At 44.7% G+C, this 26,261-nt stretch overlaps 1 protein-coding gene across 15 annotated transcripts in view; it reads left to right on the forward strand.

Annotated features, from left to right (window-relative positions):
* Myo9b (myosin IXB) overlaps positions 1–26,261 on the forward strand; it is a 153,745-nt gene that overhangs the window by 83,180 nt on the left and 44,304 nt on the right. For all 15 annotated transcript variants that reach the window (XM_045142462.1, XM_045142457.1, XM_045142467.1 and 12 more), the window contains 8 exons: positions 9,406–9,468; positions 10,287–10,386; positions 10,620–10,720; positions 11,557–11,686; positions 15,479–15,568; positions 17,164–17,280; positions 17,688–17,822; positions 22,808–22,929. In XM_045142462.1, coding sequence (XP_044998397.1) covers positions 9,406–9,468; positions 10,287–10,386; positions 10,620–10,720; positions 11,557–11,686; positions 15,479–15,568; positions 17,164–17,280; positions 17,688–17,822; positions 22,808–22,929 — 858 coding nt within the window. The remainder of the gene's footprint in view (positions 1–9,405; positions 9,469–10,286; positions 10,387–10,619; positions 10,721–11,556; positions 11,687–15,478; positions 15,569–17,163; positions 17,281–17,687; positions 17,823–22,807; positions 22,930–26,261) is intronic.

Consider the following 26,261-nt stretch of genomic DNA (forward strand, 5'->3'; position numbering starts at 1 on the left):
AAAATCCAGCCTATAGTTCAGACTCTCCTTTGAGGGTCAGCAGTAAAATGGGATTTGTTATGATCCCAGGATTCAGATCTGTCAACTTTGCTAGACAATTGTTTCAACCCACAGTTCCCACTCAGAACATGAATGGGAATATTGTTCTGGATCTTTCCTCCTCAAGCTTCTTTCCTTTCTTGTGTTTTACAGCTGTGACAGGCATCGATGGGGTGCTGTAACTGAGAGGTCCTTGATGAATATTAGGTCTGCTCTGGCTCCTAAGGCCCTGCTCATTCTTCCTTTGGTCTTGGCCTCACAGGTCTCTCCCTGTGGTCCAGCTGCTGCAGAGACCACTACCACCACCTGAAGTTGGTGCACATGTCACAATTAGTGGGAGACATCTGCAGCCAAATCTTTCTGGCCTCTCTTCTGTGTAGATATCAACGTGTGTGTGTGTGTGTGTGTGTGTGTGTGTGTGTTTAAATATACACCATAGCCAGCATGGTGGTGCACACGTGACACCTCAGCACATGGGAGGCTAAGACAGTAGGAGTCCATCATCCTTTCTAAGATAGTGAGCTCAAAGGCAGTCTGGCAACATGAAACCCTGTCATAAGAAAACCAGTAAGTAAGTAACTTAACAGCAGAGTGGATGGGTTTGTAGGGTGTTGTGCTCTATAAGGAGAGACAAGTGACACAAGTTACTCACCTATTGAATCTAAACAAAGCTGATTTTGTGGGAGTAGAAATAATGATGGCAGAGGCCTGTTATTCTAGCACCTGAGAGGCATAGGAAGGAGGATCATGAACTTCAGTCAGGCTGGGCTACATAGTGAGACTGTCAGAAATGGAGAAAGGCACAAGGTGTGGTTTTGTGTAGAGTGCCTCCCTAGAATCCCCAGTGACAGACCTGGGGCATAGCTCAGCTATAGAGCTTCTGCCCAGCATGCACAAGGCTTGAGTTTCCATCCCAGCAATGCCAAAGAAAGAAAAAGAAAAAAAACATTACAAATTGATTTTGCCACTGTCCTGGTGGCCAGAGTGTGAAAGGTGTTAAGTGAACTGTTTTCTTTCCAGAGGCCCTGGGAGAGAATCCCTTCAGGCTTCAGGATTCTGCCAGATTCTGAGTGATCCTGAGCTTGACACTGTATCACTTCAGTCTCTGCCTGTCTGTTCTTGTGTCTTGGTGTCTCTTTCCTCACATCTTCTGTGAACACATTAGACTTAGGCCCCACCTGATCATGAAGCATAATCTCTGAACCCTTAATTACAACTGCAAAGGTTTTTTTCCAAATACAGTCTTTCTTGCTATCATTAAGAATACTGTCTGACTCTACTGGGTGTGGTAGTATATGCCTTTAATCCCAGAAGTAGGATTGCTGTGAGTTTGAGGCCAGTCTGAGACTATACAGTGAATTCCAGGTCAGCCTAAAAAAAAAAAAAAAAGAAGAAGAAGAAGAACACTGTTTGAAATTCACAGTGCGTGCCTGAGCCCCCAGTAGCACCTTATGTATTATATGCTATGATTTTCCTGGAGCTACACATACTGTGTCAGGTCAGCTGTTTGGCTCTATGATGACACCTCTAAGACTTAAAGAAGGTCTGTTTGGGCAAACAATTTTGGAGATTCTTCTAGTTTGTGATCATTTGCCCCCATGGCTTTGGGCCAGTGGCAACCCAGCATAGCAGGAATACATTTTGGAGCAAAGCCATTTATTTCATAAGGCACGAAGCAAAAAGAGGAAAGGCCCAGGATCCCACTATCCCTTTAAAGAGCATAGCTCCCATGACCTAAGGACCTTTCCCTGGGCTCCACCTCCTGAAGGTTCTACCTCCTCTGTCACATTACCCTGGAGCCCAAACCTTTATCACACGGCAGTTGGAAGACATTCAAGAAATTAGGCCATAATTTGCAATGACTAGAGTCCCTGGCATGTCCATTCTCTCTCTCTCCCTAATAAGTGAATGAATAAATAAAAATTTGAAAAATTATTTATTAGCTGGGTGTGGTGGAACACACCTTTAATCCCAGCATTCGGGTGGCAGGGGTAGGAGGATTGCCATAGTAAATTCCAGGTCAGCTTGGGCTACAGCAAGACCCTGCCTCTCAAAAAAACAAACAAAACCCTTTTTTACATAATTTATTTGCAATGAGAGACAATGGGGAGAGAAAGAGAGAGAATGAATAGATGTGATAGGGCATCCTGTCATTGCAAATGAATTCCAGATGCATGTACTACTTTGTGCATCTGGCTTTATGTGGGTACTGTAGAATCAAACTTGGGCTGGCAAGTTTTGCAAGCAAGTGCTAAGTGTCTTTAACCACTGGGCCATCTCCCTAGCCCTGACCTTTTATTTTTTTCAAGAAAGTATTATATTACTATGGGATATTTTTTATAATCATGGAAAATGTTAATGAAAATTGTGAAAAGAAAAATAAATAAATAAATAAAATGTACCCTTAAAATAAAAAGAAATTATTATTGAGGTCTGAAAAAAAAAAAAGAAAGAAAAGAAATTAGGCCATAGCACATAGGCTGGTGGTGAATGTTACTCTCGTGACTCATAAGAAGTGGCTAACAGCTTCTCTTTGCTTGTCCAAACTGCTTGCCTTGCTTCTTAGAATGGTGTTCCTGATCCTAGGGGATTTGTGAAGCACACTCAGGGTTTGTCTTGTAGTATTTCCAGAGCTGATTAGATTGTAGAGGTTCTGACCTCATGGATGGTTTAATCCAGTGGTGGATAAAGTCTGAATAGACTGCTGGAAGGTGGTAGAACTGTGGAAGGGCAGCCTGATGGACAAAAAGCAGGTCAGTGATGGGAAGAATGTGTCCTTGGGGCCTAATGTCTTGCCATGGCCCTTTGGTGTTAGGGCTACTATATCTTGACTGCAATGATGTCAGCTGTTCTACCATACGTTTCCCAGCATGACAAACTGAAACATAGGCACAATAAATCTTTCCTTCCATGTGTAAATGTGACTTACAACACATCTTTTGGATGTTAGGGCCATAAGTACTCCTTGACCCAACACTGCAATACAGTGACAGTTAATCTGATAACCAAGATGTCTGTTGAGTCACTAATGGAAGTATTGTGTACTTAGTGTGGAGCCACTGGACAAGAAAGGACTCACATCTCAAGATAGACAGTGAAGGATGGCATGGGGTTTCATTAGTACTAGAATAGCTTGTACTTTAAAATTTATGAGTTTTTTATTTCTGCAATATTCCATGACATATTTTCAGACATTAGTGATCATGACTAAAACCACAGAATGTGAAACTGAGAATAAACAAGGACTACTCACAGATCTCAGGTGACATTTCTCCATGCTGTTCCCTATTAAAGCCAAGGGTCAGGGTCAGTCTGAGCCTACCCCTAGATCCCAAATTTGTAAGGATTCTGCTTCCTAGGTGTTCAAGAGACAAGTATAGGAGGAGCCTTGGGTCCTGGTAAGACCCCTTTCATAGGAAGGAGCATGGGCTTTGGAAGTGATCAGGAAAGGGAACAAGCCGTCAGCGGTCATAAGGCAGCCCAGTCTAGACAGATGGTTCAGTGGTTAAGGCACTTGCCTGCAATACCTAATGACTTGGGTTTGATTCCCCAATACCTACTACCTGCACACCCATACTCTCTCTCCTTGCAAATAAATAAATAAAGTGTTTTCTTTTGTTTTTATTTTTTTGTTGTTGTTTGTTATTTTATTTATTTGAGAGCACAGAGAGAGAGAGAATGGGCACGCCAGGGCCTTCAGCCATTGCAAATGAACTCCAAATGTATGTGCCACGTTGTGCATTACGTGGGTCCTGGGGAATCGAGCTTCAAACCAGGGTGCTTAGGCTTCACAGGCAAACAGTTAACCACTAAGCCATCTCTCCAGCCCGTTGTTTTGTTGTTGTTGTTGTTTTAAAGGCAGCCTGGTTCCTGATATGCTGACCTGTCTTGCTGGGGTAGTCACTGTTATAAGACAGAGCACTGTGAATCATCCACAGGTGATTCAGAGAAACCCTAAGTCTGTCCTCAGAAAAATGGGCTTGAGGAAGGTATCTTTGTTAGTCACTTGTTTATTGCTGTAACCAAATATCTAGCAAGAAGCAATTTAAGGAAGGGTTTATTTCGGCTTATCTATGGTGGTTACAGTCCATCATTACAGGAAAGACATGACAGCAGGAACTTGAGGAAGCTGTTGTCATTCAATCCGACGTAAGGAAGTAGGGAGTAATGAACGCTGCTGCTATGCTTACCCTCTCCTTTTTATATAATCCAGAATCCAGGCCCATGGGATGGTTCCACCCATAGTTAAGGTGGTTCTTCCCATCTCAATTAAACTAATCAAGATAATTCCCCACAGCTATGCCCAGAAGCTAACCTAATCTAGATAATCCCTCATTGGCATGTTCAGAAGCTAGTTTTCCAGATGATCCTTGGTCAAGTTGCCAATAAATATAAACCATCACAGCACCAAAGTAATGGCTATGGACTAAGTGGAAGGATAGAAGAAAACCTTGCCAGGTGTGATGGTGCCCATCTATGATCCTAGCACTTAGGAGGCTGAGGCAGGAGAATCATGTGTTCCAGGTCATACTAGGCTACAGAGCTGATCCCTATCTAAAAACAAAAATGCAATGAAGGGCTGGAGAGGTGGCTCAATGGTTAGCTGCTGGTGTGCAAAGCCTGCCAGCCTGGGTTCAGTTCCCCAGCATTCATGGAAAGCCAGATGCAAAAGACGCTCAACCATTTGACATTTGTTTATAGTGGCAGAAGAGACTGGTGCACCCAAACACATATATCTGCATGCATATACTCATCCACACACAGACACAAATAGTGCTATAAAAAGAAAAACATGTCTGGCATGGTGCCACATACCTTTAATCCCAGCATCTGGGAGGCAGCCTGGAGCTACAGAGTAAGAGTGAGACCCTACCTGGCAGGGCTTGGGCCAGCATAAAAGAAGAAAACCTTTTTTTCTCTATCTTGAAAGAATCAAGTTATCCAAGTGTCACTATTGGAAACTTACCCATGGGCACCTGCTTCATCATAGAAACAGTAGGCTCAGTGGGCTGGAGAGATGGCTTAGTGATTAAAGGAGATTGCTTGCAAAGCTTCCTGGCCAGGTTCAATTCCCCCAAATCCACATAAAGCCAGATGCAAAAAGTGATGTATGGCTAGGCGTGGTAGTGCACACCTTTAATCCCAGCACTTGGAGAGGCAGAGGTAGGAGGATCACTGTGAGTTCGAGGCCAGCTTGAGAATACAGAGTGATTTCCAGGTCAGCCTGTGCTAGAGCAAGACCCTACCTCAAAAATTTTTTTAACAAAATGATGTATGCATCTGATATTCATTTACATCAGCAAGAGTCTTTCTCTCTCTCTCTTTCTCTCTCCCCCTCTCTTTTCCCCCCTCCCTCCTTCTGTCTGTCTCTCACATACACACACAGTTTTATAAGCCGTAGGCTCTAGCTAGGGAGATGGCTCTGTCAGTAAAATGCTTGCCTCATAAACATGAGAACCTGTTTAATTCCCAGTATCTCATAAAAATCCAGACATGGTAGTACATTCCTATAATCCAAGTGCTGGGTATGTGGAAGCAGAAAGATCCCTGGGGCTTGCTGGTCAGCTCCAGACCATTGAGAGACCCTCTCTCTCAAAAAAAAAAAAAAAAAAAAAAAAATAGATGATGGATAGATAGATGGGGGTCTGGAGAGAGATGGCTCAACAGTTAAAGGAGTTCTAAAGCCGGATGTGGGCTTGATTTCCCAGTACCCATGTAAAGCAGATGCACAAAGTGGCATATGCATCTGGAATTCCTTTGCAGTGGTAACAGGCCCTTTGTACCTATTCATATTCATTCTCTCTCCCTCCCTCTCTCCCCTCATATGGAAATAATTATAAACAACCACCCAGCATGGGATTACAGAGTGAGTGCCAGGTCAGCCTGGGCTAGAGTGAGACCCGAATTTAGGGGTGAAATAAAAAACACCAAAGAAGTTAGAGAGTGTTGTTTCATTATGCATGCATAATAGCAGCTTCAAATGGGGTGGTTTGCAGGCTTCCCCCACTCCACCTAGCATTGACAAATCTCTTAGGGCCTGACCTGGTAGGTGTGGAAGAAGCCAGACAATCCCCTCTGGCCTGAGGGGTCCTGTGTAATTGAGTGCATAGCTTGTATGGGCCTTGTTGCAGTCCGGTTCGCATTGCTGTTAGAAATCACCCAACCAAGAGCAGCTTCTGGGAAAAAGAGTTTTATTTTGGCTTACAGGCTCGAGGGGAAGCTCCACGATGGCAGGGGAAAACAGTGGCATGAGCAGAGGGTGGACATCACCCCCTGGCCAACATAAGATGGACCACAGCAACAGGAAGGTGTGCCAAACACTGGGATGGGGAAACTGGCTATAAAGCCCATAAGCCCACCCCCACCAATACACTCCCTCCAGGAGGCATTAATTCCCAAATATCCATCAGCTGGGAACCTAGCATTCAGAACACCTAAGTTTATGGGGGACACCTGAATCAAACCACCACATTCCGCCCCTGGCCCCCATAAACTGATAACCATACATGATGTAAAATGCAGTGCATTCTGTCTGACTTTAAAAGTCCCCATAGTTTTTATCAATCTCAATGATGTTCATACATCCCCATAGTTCAAGAACTTTTAACTGAGCCATAATACCAAAATATAACCTCAAAAAACCCAGAATGGCACAGAATAAATATTCACACTGCAATAGATGGCATTGGGCATAGCAAAGAAACATTCAACCAATACAAGATTCAAAACAACCAGGGAAAACATCAAACTCTGTAGCTTCAAGTCCAGCAACTCAAACCAGTGACAAATCTTCAAGTCCGATAATTCTAACCAGCAACAAGTCTCTGGCATTCCAATTCTGCCCCTCCAGCTAGACTACTCACAGTCCTGGGAAACTTCACCGGGGCCGGCAGCTCCTCGGCAGCCATCTCATGGTCCTGGCATCTCCACTGGGTCTCCACTGCAAGCCACGGTTCATCCTCATGGCTCCATGGGGTCTCTATGCAGGCAACCAGCAAACCTGCTTCACACTGCCCATGGCCATTTCCAAAACACAAGACCGTGTTGCAAACTCAATGACCCTCTTTCCAGCATTTCTTATACTCCATGATACCAGGTAGGTGCCAATTTGTTAATCCAGGGGAGAATAAGGCAGACATTGAAGAACAGGACACTCCTTGAGCACTCAGGCCCCTTCAAAAGAGTCGACATTCTTCTTGTTGCCCCAGCACAGGTCAGCTAGCCCAGTCTCAAAGGTTGTAATCTCTCAGTTGTAGCTGAACGGGCAGCAGTTCACCCAAAGATTTTTCTTTCTGTGCCATATCCCTCTACTCACACCAGTTCATTTCTACGCAAAGCAACCCTGCACAACTTCTCAGGACATGGGCACAAGAGCAAGCTTCTCACACAAACTGCTAGCCCAGTCCAGGCACAGCTCTTTCTCACCCTCATAAGCCAAACCTCACAGTCCATAGTTCTTACTGCATTCAGGTCTTTCAGCTCTGACCAGAATAGTCCATCAAGCTGTACTTACAGTACTACAAGGCATCTCTTAGGCCAAGGTTTCAACTCCTTCCACATTCCTCTTGAAAATCAGCTACAAAAGGCTGAAGCCACATAGTCAGGTGTCTAGCAGCAATCCCACTCCTCGGTACCACTTTACTGTTGCAGTCCGGTTCGCATTGCTGTTAGAAATCACCCAACCAAGAGCAGCTTCTGGGAAAAAGAGTTTTATTTTGGCTTACAGGCTCGAGGGGAAGCTCCACGATGGCAGGGGAAAACGGTGGCATGAGCAGAGGGTGGACATCACCCCCTGGCCAACATAAGATGGACCACAGCAACAGGAAGGTGTGCCAAACACTGGGATGGGGAAACTGGCTATAAAGCCCATAAGCCCACCCCCACCAATACACTCCCTCCAGGAGGCATTAATTCCCAAATATCCATCAGCTGGGAACCTAGCATTCAGAACACCTAAGTTTATGGGGGACACCTGAATCAAACCACCACAGGCCTTGTCTGTCAACAGAAGCTACAGCACTCACCTAGCAAGTGGGAGGATTTCTGGAAAATGCCTTGGAATGATGCCTGTAGCTTCATAGGTCCCTAAGAAACATCTACCACCACTTCTACAGCCCCAGCATTCCCAACCTGAAATCCAAAATGCTCTAAAATTGCAAACTCAACTGAGCACTGATGTTTGGCCACAGTGAAAATAGGCCTTGATGTTGCACACTATATGTAGAAGGTATATAAGACATAATTGGATATTTAGACCTGGGTCTCATTCCTAAGATAGCTTACTATATATATACAAGTATTCCAAAAACTGGGGGGGGGGACCAAAATCGTTCTGGTCCCTAACATTTGAGGTAGAGTGATGGCATTTGACTAGCTGTAGAGAGATGCACCAGTCCTACTTAGACCCCCGCACTTCATGGGCTTGAGGTCCCCTGATGTCTCAGTCTCCCATAGGAACTGTGAGAACCGAATTGGGAAGAAGTAACCAGCTAGGGGCAAAACACAAGCCTGTATAGACAAAAATCAAACAGTAGCATGGATCAGAGGTCCCTGATATTCAAAAGACAGTGACAAAAGTGGAGGGCTAGGGTGTAGCTCTGCAATGGAGTGTTCACCCTCCGGTGTTCCATCCCCAACACAGGATTAACAGCCCAATTAGAAAATGAAAATGCTTCAATAGACACATCATCAAAAAACCAGATAGGCAGCTGAGGTGGTTTTCATGAACTGTCCCCCATAGCTTCATGTGTTTGTGATTAAGCCTCATACTCAATCCCACGCTGGTAGAACCTTTTGGAGGGTGGGGCAGCCTTGCCGAAGGAGACATGCTATTGGGGGTGGATCTAACACCAAGCCCAGCACGGAGACTACTTCCACCCAGATATGGGACAAGATGTGAGCCAGCTTCTTGCTTGTGCCATGCTTTTCTCACCATGATGAAATTTCCCCTCAAAACTGTAAACTCTTTCTTCCCATTAGCTGTTTTTGGCCAGGTGTGTTGTCCTAGCAACAAGAAAAACAAAAGACAAGCATGTTGATGCACACCTATAATCCCAACACTGGGGAAGCAGAGGAAGGAGGATCCTGAAATCCTCAACTACATAGTGAGACCATGTCTTAACAGCAACAACAAAAGACTGGAGGCATGACTCAGCAATGAAAGCACAAGTCTTGAAACCAGCAATCAGGCGGGGGAGGGGTGTTGCTCAGTGGTAGACTGCCTGCTTTGCCAGGGTTATGGCTCAGTGGTAGGGCAGTTGCCTGTCATAAGAGGTTGTGATTCCATTCCCAACCCCAGCTAAAGAAAAAGAAACATGGAAACAATGCTAAAATATAATACCTTATTCTCCTTTTTTTAAATGACAGAGCTGTGGTGGAAAAATACTTGCTTGAAAAGTCTCGCCTGGTGTCTCGTGAGAAGGATGAGAGGTAAGGAATGAATCCTTGGACATGTTTGAATACAGTCCCAGCTCGACCTTTGTTCCTAAAAGGGGAGGAGCAAATGTCCTGAGGTTCCAGGAATTTTAAAGAAGCCATTGTTGGGTCAGTATTTTAGGAGTTGAGCCTGCCCCCACTTGTGCCTTTGAATGCCTGGCCCCTTGAGTCTTTCTGTGCCACCTGAGGGTTTCCCTACCAGGGGTATTCAGTGCTGCCTTAGAATATGCTTAGGTTAACAGGATCTCCAAGTGGGGTGCAGTGGCACACACCTCCTGGCACTCCCAGGGAATCTCAAGTGGGAAAATCTCACTTTTGAGGCTAGTCTGGGCCTCAGGGAGAGACTCTTATCTCAAGTTAAACACCAATAAAATTTATGGTTGAGGGCTAGAAAGATGGCTTAGTGGTTAAGTGGTTGCCTGTGAAGCCTAAGGACCCTGGTTCAAGGCTCAATTCCCCAGGACCCACCTTAAGCCAGATGCACAAGGTGGCCTGGCACATGTATCTGGAGTTCGTTTGCGGTGGCTGGAGGCCCTGGCGTGCCCATTCTCCCCTTCCCCCACCCCTCTCCCCCTCCCCCCCCCGTCACTCTCAAATAAATAAATAAACAGAAAATTTTTCTTAAAATATGTGGTTGACAATTGAGAAGTTAATTTTTTTCCAATAAGTCATAATCTGATTAAGATAGGGTTTTAAGTGTGCAAATTTAAAATGCTTTGTCCTTCTTGGTAAGGTTTCTGATTAAACACTGGTAGTTTGAAATTACCAGGCCTGATCTCCTCCGTTGATTTCCACCCCCACTTGACCCATAGGAACTACCACGTGTTTTATTATTTGTTGTTCGGTGTCAGCGAGGAAGAGCGCCAAGAATTTCAACTCAAGCAGCCTGAAGACTATTTCTACCTCAACCAGGTAAACAGTGAGTGACTAAAAGGGTACCTCTGTTCCCTTTGGGCTGTTTACAACCTGCCAGGAGGTCAGAGGCCACCTCCTGCCTGGCCTCCAGGGCCCCCAGCCCGGCTCCCAGAAGGCAGCACAAAGGAAGCCATTCAATTCCCTGCCTTGTGCTTGCAGCCAAAATCAGCCTCATATGCCACCCTCCCAGCCTGAAAACACCCAGAATGCCAATGCCCTTATTTTTTCAGCATAACTTGAAGATTGAAGATGGAGAAGACCTGAAACATGATTTTGACAGGCTCCAGCAAGCCATGGAGATGGTGGGCTTCCTGCCCGCCACCAAAAAGCAGTAAGTGGACTACCTAGCCACCACAATTTCTACAAGTCACTCTTGAAGTCTGACCCACAGCCTTGTAAGAACTATACTGGAAGAGGAGACTGGTGTACCTGGCACACAAAAGGGGTCCAGCCATTAGCCCCTGGCACATAGCAGGCCAAACCACTGTGAAGCTGGGCATAATGGCGTATGCCTGCATTCTAAGTTGAAGGCTAGTCTGAGCTACATAATGAGGCCCTTTCTCAAAAAAAAATTAGGAGCCAGGTGTGGTGGCACACGCCTTTAATCCCAGTACTCAGGAGGCTGAGGTAGAAGGATCGCTGTGAGTTTGAGGCCACCCTGTGACTTCAGAGTGAATTCCAGATCAGTCTGGGCTAGAATGAGACCCTACCTTGAAACCCCCCCCCCAAAAAAAAAAAGTTAGGGCTGTGGATATGGATGAGTTTGTAAAATTCCTGCCTAGCATGCACAAAACCCTTGGTTTCACCCCCAGCATAGCATAAACTGGGTGTGGTGACACACTCCTGTCATCCTAGCACTCTGGAGTGGAGAGGTAAGAGGATCAGAGTTCAAGGTCATCCTCAGCTTCACTGAGGAGTTTGAGGTCAAACCCCATCTCTAGAAAGAAGGGACAATCAATGAATAGAAACAAGTTAAAATAGCTGTTTACAAAGTCCCAATTCACCCAATTAAAGGGTGCCCCTGCAGCAAGATTAGCCATTTTTCAAGTCCATACATTATCACTGGACTTTGCTGGTTTTTTGGAATTTAGCCCAGTTCCATGGAAGGGTCTTTTGCCTTATTAATGTACACAGGGCCCTGGAGTAAAACTCTTTTCTCTGCTCCAGGATTTTCTCCATCCTCTCAGCCATCCTGTACCTGGGGAATGTCACTTACAAGAAGAGAGCCACTGGCCGTGATGAAGGCTTAGAGGTCGGGCCTCCTGAGGTGTTGGACACACTGTCCCAGCTTCTGAAGGTACTGCCTTTTGCTACTATCCCTTCTTACACTTCCTTCCTGCCCTCTGCCACGGTAGGGGAGGTACAGCTCAGAATGGTAGACACCTCTCAGTGCAGGGGACAAGTGCTAGGAGCCTCCCCGTCCTCAGGTTGTGTAACCCTAGGCCCATCTGCCTGCTTCCTCCCTGTAGCTACTAAGATGTCTCCTGTTCATTTCTGATAAAGAGCTAGGGTAGTACCTCCTTCAGCTTCAGGTCCAGCCATGGAATCTTGAAAAACATACTTTGAAGGGCTGCAGATATGGCTCAGTGGGTAGAGAGTTCTCTTGGCTCTATCACCAGAACTGTATAAACCAGGCATGATGGCACATGCCTGTCATCCCATCACTAGAGAGGAAGACCAGAAATTCAAGGTCACTTAGTCTATAAAAAAAGGGGGGGGGGGGCAGGGCTGGAGAAATGGCTCAGTAGTTAAAGGTTCTTGTTTGTAAGTCTGCTGGCTCAAGTTCAACTCTCCAGCATCCATTTAAGCCAAATGCAAAGTGGTATATGCGTCTGTGATTCCAAGGCACCTATGGCAATGGGAGACCAGAGCCAGGAGAATTCAGAACTTCATGGCCAGCTAGACTATCACACAAGAAGTGAAATGGCAGAAATAAAATAGCATCAAGAGGGGCTAGAAAAAAGGTTCAGTGGTTAGGGTGCTTGCCTGCAAAGCCTAGTGACCCAAATTTGATTCCCCAGTACCCACATAAAGCCAGATGCACATGGTGGCACATGCATCTGTGTTTGCAGTGGCTGGAGGCCCTGGAGTGCCCATATTCATTCATTCATTTTCTCTCTTCTGTCTCCTGTCTCCTCTCTTCTATCTTTCTATGTTTGAAAATAAATAAATAAAAATATTTTTAAAATAGCATCAAGAAAGACCCTGAATCAAGCAGGCTGAAGGGAGAGGACAAACATGCTAAAATTGGCCTCATACCTCCATACACACACTGTGATACATACATAATTTTTTTTTTTTTTTTGAAGATAGGGTCTTATTCTAGCTGAGGCTGACCTAGAATTCATTGTGATTCTCAGGGTGTCCTTGAACTAATGGTGATCCTCCTACCTCAGCCTCCTGAGTGCTAGGACTAGTGTGTCACCACACCCAGCTTTGTAATTTTTTGTTTTGTTTTTAAAATCAATTTGGAGCCAGTCACCAGTTGGGGAATCCGAAGTAGGAGGATCTCAAGGTCTGCTTGGTCTAGCAGAGTGAGTTCAGAGGCAATTTACAGAGACCCTCTCTGTATAAAGAAATACAGAGGATACAGGGGTGGAGAGATGGCTTAGCCATCTTTGTAGACACTTGCCTACAAAGCCAAGGACCCAGGTTCAGTTCCCCAGAACCCATGTAAGCCAGATGCACAAGGTGGTGCATGTGTCTGGAGTTCAGTTGCAGTGGCTGGAGGCCCTGATGTACCCCTTTTCTCTCACTCTCTCTGTCTGCTTCTCTCTCTCTCTCTCTCTCTCTCTCTCTCTCTCAAATAAATAAAATATTTTTTTAAAAAAGGAATACGTTTAAAAGGGGGGCCAGAGATGTAGTTCAGTGGCAGAGCATATCCCTGTATATATGAAGCCCTAGGTTCCATATATGCATGCATGTGCACACACACATAACACTTGGTTTAGTGATTGATTTGTTCGCATTCAACTTTCTTTCTCCTCCTTTACTGCCCCTGGGGACCCTGGGCAATGTATGGAGACCTTTTATTGTTCATCAAACTCAGGGGCGCCAGTGCCACCTAGTGGTTAGAGATTGTGATGCAGTGCTCAGAATGGACCAGCCTCCAGCATAACCAGCAGTGATACTATTTTCCTTGTTTCATTGCTGTTGAGGTTACAACCCATGCCCTCAACTGTGCTAGGCAAGTAAGTGTTCCACCATTGATACATGTCACCTCCTACCTTTCAGTTTTTTGGATCTTCTTATTTATTTGAGAGAGAGTGAGAGAAAGAATGAGAATGGGTGCTCCAGGGCCTCAAGCCATTGCAAACAAATTCCAGATGTGTGTACCGCCTTGTGCTTCTGGCTTACGTGGGTCCTGGGGAATTGAACCTGGGTCCTTTGGTTTTGCAGGCAAGTTCCTTAATTGCTAAGCCATCTCTCCAGCTCCCGTTTTTTTCAACTTTTTATTGACAACTTGGGTAAGTTGTCAATAAACCATAATTCTCTCCCACTCCCCCTCCCAAGTCCACCCTCCATTGAATCCCTTCTTCCTTCTAATTATTCTTTCTTGTATTTTGATGTCATTCCCCCATAATCCTCCCCCGCCTATTATGAAAGTCTTGTGTACATAGTGTCAGACATTGTAAAGTCATGAGTATTAAGCTCATTTTGTGTCTGATGACAGCATTGTAAGCACCTCTACCCTTTCTTTGGCTCTTTCCATTTGTTCTGCAGTGGTCCCTGAGCCTTGAAGGGTGTGATAGAGATGTCTGAACATTCCACTGTCACTTCTTCTCAGTACTATGGTGACTTTTGAGTCATCTCAGTGTCCACCACCATTTGAAAAGAGAAGCCTCTCTAACCATAAGTGAGAGTAGCATTAATATATATAGTTAGCCAGATGATAGTAGTCATTACTCCTCTAGGCTTTATGACCTCCCTAGCCATAGACTTTTGATTAGGTCTTTTGTTGCATGTGTAAAGGTCAAAGGACAACTTAGGGTCTCAGGCCTCACCTTCCACCTTGCTTGAGGTAGGGGCTCTTCACTGCTGTGTAGACCAGGCTAACTGACCTATGACATTTTGGGCATTCTACTGTTTCCACCTCCCATCTCACTCTAGCAAGGTTGAGATTACAGATATCCAGTACTGCATGTGGGTTCTGGGGATCTAAACTCAGGTCATGGGCTTGCATAGCAAGCACTTTTACCTACTTAACTATCTTTGGTTAAGTATTAATACCAGCTGAGGGCCAGACTGTAGCTTAGTGGCAGAGCTCTTGCCTATCATGAACAAAGCCCTGGGTTTCATCCCTAACAGTTTAAAAAAATATTACTGGCTATAATCATGGTGGGACCATCAGCATATACATAAAAAAATCAAAAACTACTTTTGGGGTTTGCGTGTGTTTTGAGCAGGGTCTCATGTAGCCAGAGCTATCCTTGCACTTTTTTTCTTCTTGCATCAGCCTCCCAATTACTGGGATGATAGGTGTGCACTCTTCCTTCCTTTGTATTGTCTTAGCATGTCTTTCATCTGTAGCTTTTGTCAAAGGTTGTACAGGGGGATGGGGAGATGGTTCAGTGGTTAAAGGATATGGGTTTCAGAGTCTGCCCATCTGGGTTCAAGTCCCACATAAAGCCAGATACAAAGTAGTAAGTGTGTGTCATTCATTTGCAGCATCATTGCACAATGCATGCAAACAAACATAAAGCACAAGGGTGTGCATGGGCCCCAGATTCTGTTGAGTTCCTGAGGACATGTGAGCACCATATGTGGCTAGGGAATTCCCTGCTGTCCATTCTTGATTCTAGCAGCAGAGGGCAGCTCAGGTAGGAAAGAGGCATTGCATCGCTGGGTGAATTTCCAGTGTACATGAGGGGCTCCAGTTTCAGTCACAGCTGTGCTGGGTACAGATGGTGACCTGAGCCAAATGTCCATAGTCACCCCTAGACCTGGGCAGCCACACTTACGTGCTGGGCAGCCAGTTTGACATGTGTGAACTCTAAAGCCTACCAAACAGTGAGAGGATTGGATTCAGGAATGCAGATCCCCAACAACTCCTCATCCTCCCATCTTCCTTTTCCTAACCTTGAAACAGGTGAAACGAGAGATTCTGGTGGAGGTTCTGACAAAAAGAAAAACAGTGACCGTCAATGACAAGCTCATTCTCCCCTACAGCCTCAGTGAGGTGAGTGCAACCCTGTGCCCTAGACGGAAGCTGCTTTGTGCATTTCCTGTGACACCATGGACAGGCTGATCCTGCATGAGCTGATGCAACAGAAAGTCACCGCAGCACGCCCTAGCCCTGTGCAGCTCACTTTCCCCTCTCCCCCAGAGAAAGCCAGTGACTATGGGTCACTAGCAGGACTGTGTTCCCCATGGCACCATTGCCATGACATGTGGGAAAATAAAAATATAAGAACATGGGCTGGAGAGATGGCTCAGTGGTTAAGCGCTTGCCTGTGAAGCCTAAGGACCCCAGTTTCAGGCTCGGTTCCCCAGGACCCATGTTAGCCAGATGCACAAGGGGTCGGACGCGTCTGGAGTTCGTTTGCAGTGGCTGGAAGTCCTGACGTGCCCATTCTCTCTCTCTCCCTCTCTCTCGCTCTCTGCCTCTTTCTCTCTGTGTCACTCTCAAATAATAAATAAATAATTAAAACAAAAAAATAAAAATACAAGAACATGTTCTACGTTTGCCACACAAAGCTGACCACAACACATGCACCCCTGAGTAGCAAAGGTGCACTCTGAGAAATGGTTCCAAAGCAACATTTTTGTCATGCAGGTGGCTTGGGTCACACTTAATACAACTCTAAATGCTATGGCTTACTGTACACTTACTATATGAGTCTTGGTTCTGTCCCTCCTGAGCTCCAAGCCTTACCTATGGTCGCAGTTGGAATTCAGTAGCAAATATATATATCTAAACAGACCTAAAGGTAGAGAAGGTACAGTATTAATACCAGCTGAGGGCCAGACTGTACCTTAGTGCCTAGTATGCTCAAGGTCCTGGGTTCCATCCCTAACACTGTTTTTTTAAAAAAAATTGCTGGCTATAATCATGGCGGGACCATCAGTATATACATAATGTGACAGTGTGATGTGTCGTATGACCATACAAAGAACTAAATTCATAATGGCTAATGGTACATTTGGAGAGTACATCTGTGATCCTAGCATTTTGGAGGCTGAGGCAGAATGGGAAGTTTGAAGCCAGCCTAGGCTATACAAGGAAAGAGATCTATCTCAAAAGAACAGGGAAAAATAGGCACAGTGATACACATACTGAATTTCAGCACTTGGGAGATGAGACAGGAGGATCAGGAGTTCAAGGCCATCCTCAACTACATAGTGAGTTGGAGGCTAGCCTGGGCCACGTAAAACCTTGACTCCCCCCCAAAAAAATTAGAATAGCTGTTTGTTTATTTATATATTTATTTATTTGCAAGCAGAGAGAGAGAGAGAAAGAAGAGAATGACAGAGAATGGACATGCCAGGGTCTCCAGCCACTGCAAACGAACTCCAGATGCATGTACCCCTTGTGCATGTGGCTTATGTGGGTCCTGGGGAATCAAACTTGGGTCCTTGGACTTCATAGGCAAATGCCTTAACTGCTACACCATTTCTCCAGCCCTAGAATAGCTGTTTTTGTTTGTTTGTTTGGTTGGTTGGTTGGTTGGTTGGTTGGTTGGTTTAGAATAGCTGTTTTGATTCTAATATCCCCTAGTGTGTACAGACCAAGAGTTGGCCGTACCCAAGATAAAATGCTCCCTCTGTCCACAGGCCATAACTGCCAGGGACTCTATGGCCAAGTCTTTGTACAGTGCCCTGTTTGACTGGATCGTGTTGCGGATCAACCATGCCCTCCTCAACAAGAAAGACATGGAAGAGGCCGTCTCAGTGAGTGTCCTGTCCCAGCCTCTCTCCCACTGCCAGCACCAGATGTCCTTATTCCCAGCATGAGGAAGCCTGGGATGTGCAGCTAGTATGGCATGAGGAGTATAGGAAAACACAATGGTGAGAGACCCTGAGTTTCCCCTACTCCTGCTGAGCATGAGAATGCCTGCCAGACTCAGTGCCAGGTCTGCTGAGCATGTCCAAGGCCCTAGGTTCAAGACTAGTGCCATAAAAATAAAAACTTAAAAGAACCCCATTTTCAAAAATGATAGATGCCAAGTTGGTGACATTTGTGTCTGGCCACATCCAGGGCCATTAGAACCAAACATACCACTACTGTGAAACCACCTCAGGGAGGTCAGCTTCCTATAGTAGTGCTCACTTGTGGTAACCATGCTTTGTCTCTCCAGTGCTTGTCCATTGGGGTCCTCGACATCTTTGGCTTTGAAGACTTTGAGAGGAATAGCTTCGAGCAGTTCTGTATCAACTATGCCAACGAACAGTTGCAGTATTACTTCAACCAGCACATTTTCAAACTGGAGCAGGTGAGGATTTAAAAAAAAAAAAAAATCTTACTGTGGCAAGGCACATAGGAGATTTTCCATGTTTAGTTTGTTTTGCATGTATATGTGATGTGCGTGTGCTGTCTGTACACGCATGTGAAGGCTAGAGGCTGACATCAGTTGGCATTAGGTGTCCTCCTTGATTGCCCTTCACTTGTTCCGTTTTCTTCCATACCATGGTGCAGTATTTGCATAGAGCCTGTGCACAGACTCCCCTAGACTCTAAGCTATTTCTAGATTACATAGAATGCCTCATGTGGTGTGAGTGCTGTGCACAGTCATTGTGTTCCACAGTTTAGGAAATGATCACAGGAGGTAAGAGTTATTATTCTGAACAGGTAATTCCGACAGTGTTTTTCCCTTCTTATCATTCTACCAGTGACAAAATCTGTGGAGGCACAACCTGTAGATTCAGCTATGTTCCTGCTGTTCTACAGTCCACACTCACTTCCATACATTTGCCATTATCATGTGTACCTGAAATGCTCCCTCCCTCCACCCTTTCCCAGGATCTGGAGACCACTTTCCTGTTTTTGTCAATAAATTTGCCACCACTGAGACCTTGTGTTAGCATAGTCTTACAGTATTGGCTTTAACTGACATAATTCACTTAGCATAGTGTTCTCCAGGTTGATTGATCCCTGTTCAGCAAGTGTCAGAACAAGTGTTTAGTGCTGAGGAGGTAGCTCAGCAGGTAAGAAGAACACTTGCTGTCCAAGCATGAGGACCTGAGTTCTCCCTATCACCCACATAAAAAGCCAGACGTGGATTCCCATGCCTGTAACTCCATTGCTGAGAGAGATTGGAGATCACTGGAGCTTCCTGGTCATCCTGTCTACAAAAACCAGCAGGAGTTCCAGGTTTCAGTGAGAGAGATTGTCTCAAGGACTTAAGTCAGAAGAATGATAAAGGAGGACACCCAATGCCCTCCACACACATGTACACAGACATAGCAAAAAATTGCTTTCCTACTTAAGGTTTAGGAATATTTCATTGTGTGACTAGCCCATGTTGTATTTATCCATTCATTTGTTGATGGACACAACCGGATTCCATGTTCAGTCCATTGTAAATCCCAAGTATCTTTGAATCTAGCCCCTGCTGTTGCAGTCAGTTCACATTGTTGGCAGAAAACACACAGGCAAGAGCAGCTTGTGGGGAAAAAAAGTTGTATTTTGGCTAACAGACTCTAGGGGAAGCTCCATGATGGTAGGGGAAAAACAACAGCAAGAGCAGAGGTAGGACATCACCTCCTCATGAACGTCAGGTGGACATTAGCAACAGGCAAGTGTGCAAACACTGGCAAGGGGAAACTGGCTATAATATCCATAAGCTTGCCCCCAACAATACACTGCCTCCAGGAGGTATTAGTTCTTAAATCTCTGTCAACTGGGAACCTAGTATTCAGAACACGTAAGTTTACGGGGAACAGCCAAATCCAAACCACTACATTCTGCCCTGGTTCCCATAAACTGATAACCATACGTGATATAAAACACAATGCATTCAGTCCAATTTTACAAGTACCCATAGTTTTTAATCAACCCCAATGATATTTAAATATCCTCATAGTCCAAGATCTTTTAACTGCAATAACAACAAAAAATCCGCCCCCCCCCCCAAAAAAAAACCCATAATGGCACAGAATAAACACTCACACTGCAAAAGATGGCATTGGGCATAGGAAAGAAATATTTAGCCAATTCAAGATTTAAACAGGGCAAACATCAAACTCTGTAGCTATAAGTCCAACAATTCTAGTCAGTGAAAAGTCTCCAAGTCTGATAATTCTAACCAGCAACAAGTCTCTGGAGTTCCAATTCTGCCCCTTCAGCTAGGCTACTCACTATCCAAGAAAATGTCATCGAGGCAGGCAGTTTTCTTTAGCAGCTGTCTCGTGGTTCTGGTATCTCCTCTGGGTCTCCACTGCAACCCACCACTCATCCTAATGGCCCCAAGGGGTCTTCATGCAGGCATCCAACAAACCTGCTTCCCACTGCCCATGGCTGTTTCCAAAATACAAGACTGTGTTGCAGCTTCAGTGACCTTCTCTTTCATGTATTTCTTATACTCCGTAATACCAGGTAGGGTGTCAGTTTGCTAATCCAGGAGAGAATGAAACAGACTTTGAAGAATAAGACATTCTGACATTTAGGTCTCTTCAAAAGAGTCTACATTCTTCCTGTTGCCCCAGTGCAGGCCACCTGGCCCAATCACAAAGGTTGTAATCTCGCATATAATTGCAGCTAAATGGGCAGAAGTTTCATCCCAAACATTTCATTTCTGTGACATATCCCTTTGCTCACACCAGTCCATTTCTATGCAAAGCACCCCTGCACAAGTTCTCACAACAAAGGTATAACAGTAAACCTCTCACACAAACTGCTTCTAGCCCAGTCTAGGCGAAGCTCTTTTTCACCCTCATAAGCCAACTCTCACAATCCATACTTCTTACTGCATTCAGGTCTTTCAACTCTGACCAGGATAGTCAAGCTGTACTTAACAGCACTTCAAGGTATCTGTTAGGCCAAGATTTCATATCATTTCACATTCCTCTTGAAACTCAGCTCCAAAAAGCCAAAGCCACATAGTTAGGTGTCTAGCAGCAGTGACATCACTCCTTGGTACCAACTTTACTGTTGCAGTCAGGTTCACATTGTTGGCAGAAAACACACAAGCAAGAGCAGCTTGTGGGGAAAGAAAAAAAAAAGTTTATTTTGGCTTAGAGACTCAAAGAGAAGTTCCATAATGGCAGGGGGAAATGTTGGCTTGAGCATCATGAACATCAGGTAGACAACAGCAACAGGAGAATGTCAAGGGGAAACTAGCTGTAACACCCGTAAGCCTGCCCCCAATAATACTCTGCCTCCAGGAGAGTTAGTTCCCAAATCTCCATTAGTTGGGAACCTAAGCTCATGGGGGACACCTGAATCAAGCCACACTTGCTTTTAGTTGTTTTGAGCCACATGCTGGATCCTATGCATATTTAATTTTTTTTTTAAGGAATTGCATTCTGTTCTCCACAGTGGCCATTTTATAAGGCAGTATTTCATTGTTAACCCAGCCTGAATAGAATGGAGTGGTCTAGGTCTGGGATCTCCCAAAGGGCCCAAAATATGGGCATACTTGCCCTACAATTTTTCTCAGACAATGGGAAAGTTGAAAAACTCCAAAATTCCACCCAGACTATGATGAGGCAGATGTTGGAATGTTTTGAGCCATAGGTCATTTTTGGACCTTGTCTGTCAAAACCAGAAAAATCTTTTCTTATAGGTTGATGGGTTGTTTGTTTTGTTGTTGTTGTTTTTTAAATCCTTTTAAATTTTTTATTTATTTCAGAGAGAGAAAGAGGCAGATAGTGAAGGAGAGGGCTAGGGCTTCTAGCTACTGTAAATGAACTCCATACACATACACATGTGCCACTTTGTGCATCTGGCTTATGTGAGTCCTAGAGAATTGAACCAGGGTCTGCTGGCTTTGAAGTGCCTTAACCACTAAGCCATCTTTCCAGCCCTGTTTTTGGTTGTTTGTGATACAGGGTCTCATGTAGCCTAATTTAGCCTTGAATTCACTATGTAGCGAAGGATGGCCTTGATCTCCTGATCCTGCCTCCACCTCCTGAGTGCTGGGATGACAGTCCTGTACACCATGCCTGGCTCATGCTGTGTTGATGATGGAACTCAGAGCCCATGCATGTTAGGCAAGTGCCCTATCTATCCAACAAGCCACAGCCACAGCCTATGAATATGTTACGATACCTCCAGGTTCAGCCCCTTTTGAATGGAAAATATCCTTTTCCCTCAAGTTGCATTGGTAGTGAGCATATGGACCTTTTTCTTGTTATGATTCCATAAACAATATAGAAAATAGCTATTTACATAGTGTTTGCATTGTATTATCAACTATAAGTCACGTGGGGACGATTTAAGCCCTACCAAAGTGGGGCTGGGATGCAGCAGCTCAGTTGGAGAGTGCTTCCCTAGCATGCTTCAAGTTTGGCTTAATCCCTAATACCACCAAGAAAAAAGAAATATTTATCCAGCCTAGGTGTATGGTGGTACATACCTATAATTTCAGCACTTGGAAGGCAGAGGCAGGAGAATTGCTGCAAGTTTGAAGTCAACCTGGACACTATAACCAGTTCCACGTCAAACAGGCATACATGATGAGACCTTGTGTCAAAAATACCAATAATAGGGCTGGAGAGATGGCTTAGCGGTTAAGCACTTGCCTGTGAAGCCTACGGACCCCAGTTTGAGGCTCGATTCCCCAGGACCCATGTTAGCCAGATGCACAAGGGGGTGTACGCATCTAGAATTCGTTTGCAGTGGCTGGATGCCCTGGCGCACCCATTCATTCTCTCTCTCTCTCTGCCTCTTTCTCTCTCTGTCGCTCTCAAATAAATAAAAATGAACAAAAATTGTTTTTAAAAATACCGATAATAAAGTCTGTTGGAGGCTGTGTACATGTTACATGCAAATACTGTGCCATTCCACTACAGACAACATAGTGCATGTCTGTGATCCCAGACCTCAGGAGGTTGAGGCAAAAGGATCTCAATTTCCTGACCACTCTGGGCTACAGAGTAAGGCCTCATCTCAGAAAAACTAAAAAGATTTTAAAAGTACTATGTCATTTTATCTAAAGGACTTGCTTACACATCTGAAGATTTTAGCTTCAGTAGAGATGCTAGAACCCATCCTCTGTAGCTGTGGTTGTGTGTTATAGAAGTATTAATGACTGGCTGGAGCATGACTCAACAGTAGTGTGCTTGCCTAGAATCCTCAGTGAGGGGCTAAAGGCATGGCTTCACCAGAGAATCCCCAGTGCGGGACTGGGGGGATGGCTTGATGGTAAGCACTTGTTTGGCATGGGAAGCTCTGGGTTCCACCCCCAGAAATGCATGATAAGAAAAATCCTTATCAAATCCATGCAGTAATGTGCCTCCCTGACCCTCACATCTACAGGAGGAGTATCAGGGTGAAGGAATCACGTGGCACAACATTGACTATACTGACAATGTGGGTTGCATCCACCTCATCAGCAAGAAGCCCACTGGTCTCTTCTACCTGCTGGACGAGGAAAGCAAGTGAGTGTCCTCACCTTTCCACCCTGACCTTCTGGCACATGTGCAGTCCACATCAGAAAGAGAATACCTCAGCTTCCCGCTTGCATTTGGCCCCTGACTCCAATCCTGACCTTTTTTTACAAAGTGCATCTCTAATGCTGTATGGAAATCCTGCATGACTTGTGTACAGGCTCAAACACTACCTCCCAGTAGTTTCCAATGAAGGGTGGTACACCTATGTCCCAGGAGCTGAGAACAGGCACTCCTACTGATGCAGGATTTGGGGGCTCAGGAGGGGTCCCCCAGTGTATGAGTCCCTAGTTTTTGGTTCTGTCCTACCTTTAACAAAGAATTGATAAAGATGGATTCAAGAAGGATAAACTATGAATTACTAAGTTTATTGAGGGGAAATTCACAAATTGTGGGATTTATTATTGAAGGGAGAAATCACAAACTGTGGGGTTTATTTAAGGGAGATTGGGATCTAGGAAGGAAAGCTAGAACAGAGTCATAAACACATGGGAAGTAGGAAACATCCCATCATATGGAAACATTGCATAATTTATAAGGCTCATTCAAGAGAAATTGAGGTTTTTGGAGGGGAACTAGAGTAGGGCCACAAGCATGTGGACTTGAGAGAAACTGAGACTTTTAAAAAATATTGTATTTATTTACTTGAGAAAGGGAAAGAGAGAGAGAGAATAGGATGCCAGGGCTACCAGCCACTGCAAGTAAACTCCAGATGCATGTGCCACCTTTGGCTTTGCAGGCAAGCACCTTAACCTTTAAGCCATCTCTCCAGCCCGAAACTGAGGCTTTTAAAAAGAAATTAGGGTAAAGCTGTAAGCACATTCACTTAAGAGAAACTGAGTCTTTTACTTTTATTTTTCATTTATTTGAGAAAGAAAGAGAATGGGTGCATCAGAAGAGCCTCTAGCTGCTGCAAACGAACTCCACCTGCATGTGCCACCTTGTGCATTTGGCTTATGTGGGTTCTGGGAAATTGAACCAAGGTCCTTTAGCTTTGCAGGCAAGCACCTTAACTGCTAAGCCATATCTCCATATGAGCCAGATGCAGAAGGTGGTGCGTGTGTCTAGAGTTCATTTGCAGTGGCTGGAGGCCCTGGTGTGCCCCTTCTGTCTGCTTCTCTTTCTCTGTCTTAAATGCATACACGCACGCACACACGCGCGTGCGCGTGTGCACCTACCTAAAATATATTTTTTTAAAAACCAGCTAAATGAAACACAAAAGGCTTTGCTGTTTCTAGCATTTCTAGGACTAGGTCATCCTTAGTCAATTCCAGCTTCTCTTGGCTCCCTGACTGGCCATATCTCTCCAGCTTTGACCTAAATCTTCCCCTGGCCTGCTTTTCTCTGTGTGTTGATGTCTTTTCTCCTCTTCCTGAAAGGACATCATTTACACTGGACTAAGACCCACTCTAATGTTTTCCTTGTAACCTGATGACATCTATAAGGACCCTACTTCCATAGGAGGTCTCAATCACAGATCCTGTGGGTCAACACACACACACACACACACACACACACACACACACACACACACACACAAACATCCTTCAATAGCTCCTCCACTGCTAGTGGTATCCCCGGGGACTAGAAGGACCCTCTGATCAATCAGGTATGTTGGCACACACCTTTGATCCCAGAACTCAGAAGGCAAAGGTAGGAGGATTGCCATGAGTTCTTCAAGGCCACCCTGAGACTACATGGTAAATTGCAGGTCAGCCCGGGCTAGAGTGAGATCCTACCTTGAAAAAACAAAATAAATAAGTTGAACCAGATGTGGTGATGTAGAAGTCCTTACAATGTACTTTCCCAGACACAAAATGGCCTGGCTATCCATGACCTTGCAGTGCCTGACACTATGTACACAGGACCATCATAAGAGGAGGAAAATATGACGACATCAAAATAACAAAGAGACTGATTGAGAGGAGGAAGAGGATATGATGGAAGGGGGTGGTGGGTAGAGAACCATGGCAACTTTACAGCCAGCCTGAGCTACATAATACAACTCTGTCAGGAGGGAGAAGAAAAAAATTGTATTTGCTTTTTCTGTTTACCATCAATTCAGATTTTCTAGGAAAAAAATTATTTAAACTAGTATTTTTGCTATAATTTTTTTCTTATTTTATTTTTTTATTGATGACTTCTATAATTATGGACAATAAATTATAGTAATTTCTCCCACACTTTCCCTTTGCAACTCCATTCTCCATCATATCCTCTCCTCCTCTCAATCAGTCTCTTTGTTATTTTGATGTCATCATATTTTCCTCCTCTTATGATGGTCCTGTTATATAGTGTCAGGCACTGCAAAGTCATGGATAGCCAGGCCATTTTGTGTCTGGGAAAGTACATTGTAAGGACTCCTACTCTTCCTTTGGGTCATCCATTCTTTCCGCTACCTCTTCTGCAATGGACCCTGGAAGATGTGATAGAGATATTTCAATGTTGAGCACTCCTCTGTCACTTCATCTCAGCACTCTGGTGCCTTCTGAGTTATCCCAAGGTCACCACTATCTTAAAAAGAGAAGCTTCTCTAGCCAAAAGTGAGAGTAGCATTAATATATGGATATGAACATTAAGAGAAGTGCCTATCAGGCAGTTTGGTGAGTATAATATGTATGTTTAGCCAGACACCAGTAGACGTTATACCCGAGGACTTATGACTTCCTCCATCATAGGTTTTCAATATCAGGCATGTATTCCTTCCTGTAGCATGGGCCTCCATTCCAATTAGAGAGCAGTTGGTTTCCCCCATAACAGGCATGCTACTTTTGCACCCGCTGGCTCATTTTGCCTGGCTAGCCAAATTTAAGGCTTGCAGTGTCCACTGTGGTTTATCTTCACTGGTGATGTCTTTCTCTCCCATTGAACTGCATGCAGTCTAGCTTTTTGCAGCTTTCTGTCAGGTGGTTTACACTGAGGAGGTTTTCAGCTCAGCTCCAGCAAGATTTCTTAGTGGCCTTGCAGCACAAGTATGTGGAGTCTTCAGCAATAGGGTCTTACCATCTATTCCTGGTGGGAAACCAAGAGCCTCAGTAGTGGCCTGTAGGGGAATCAAGGATCTCCCTAACCAACAACTCACTGGAAGGTATCCCATCCCTGGCACTGAAATTTTTCTAGTAACAATTTATGACTTCTGGGTGCACCATTGTCCAAAAAAGTAGATTTCCACATGACTTCTCTGGTTTTCTTGAAAACGCCTACTATGCCTTTGGAGTGAAGTTCTTCTCCTTCTACTATACCCTGAATTCTTATGTTTGATCTTTTCACAGTGTCCTGAATATCTTGAAATTCCCATTCAGACTTTCCTATTAGTTTGTCTT

Source organism: Jaculus jaculus, chromosome 1 (assembly GCF_020740685.1).
Source record: "Jaculus jaculus isolate mJacJac1 chromosome 1, mJacJac1.mat.Y.cur, whole genome shotgun sequence".
NCBI lineage: Eukaryota > Metazoa > Chordata > Mammalia > Rodentia > Dipodidae > Jaculus > Jaculus jaculus.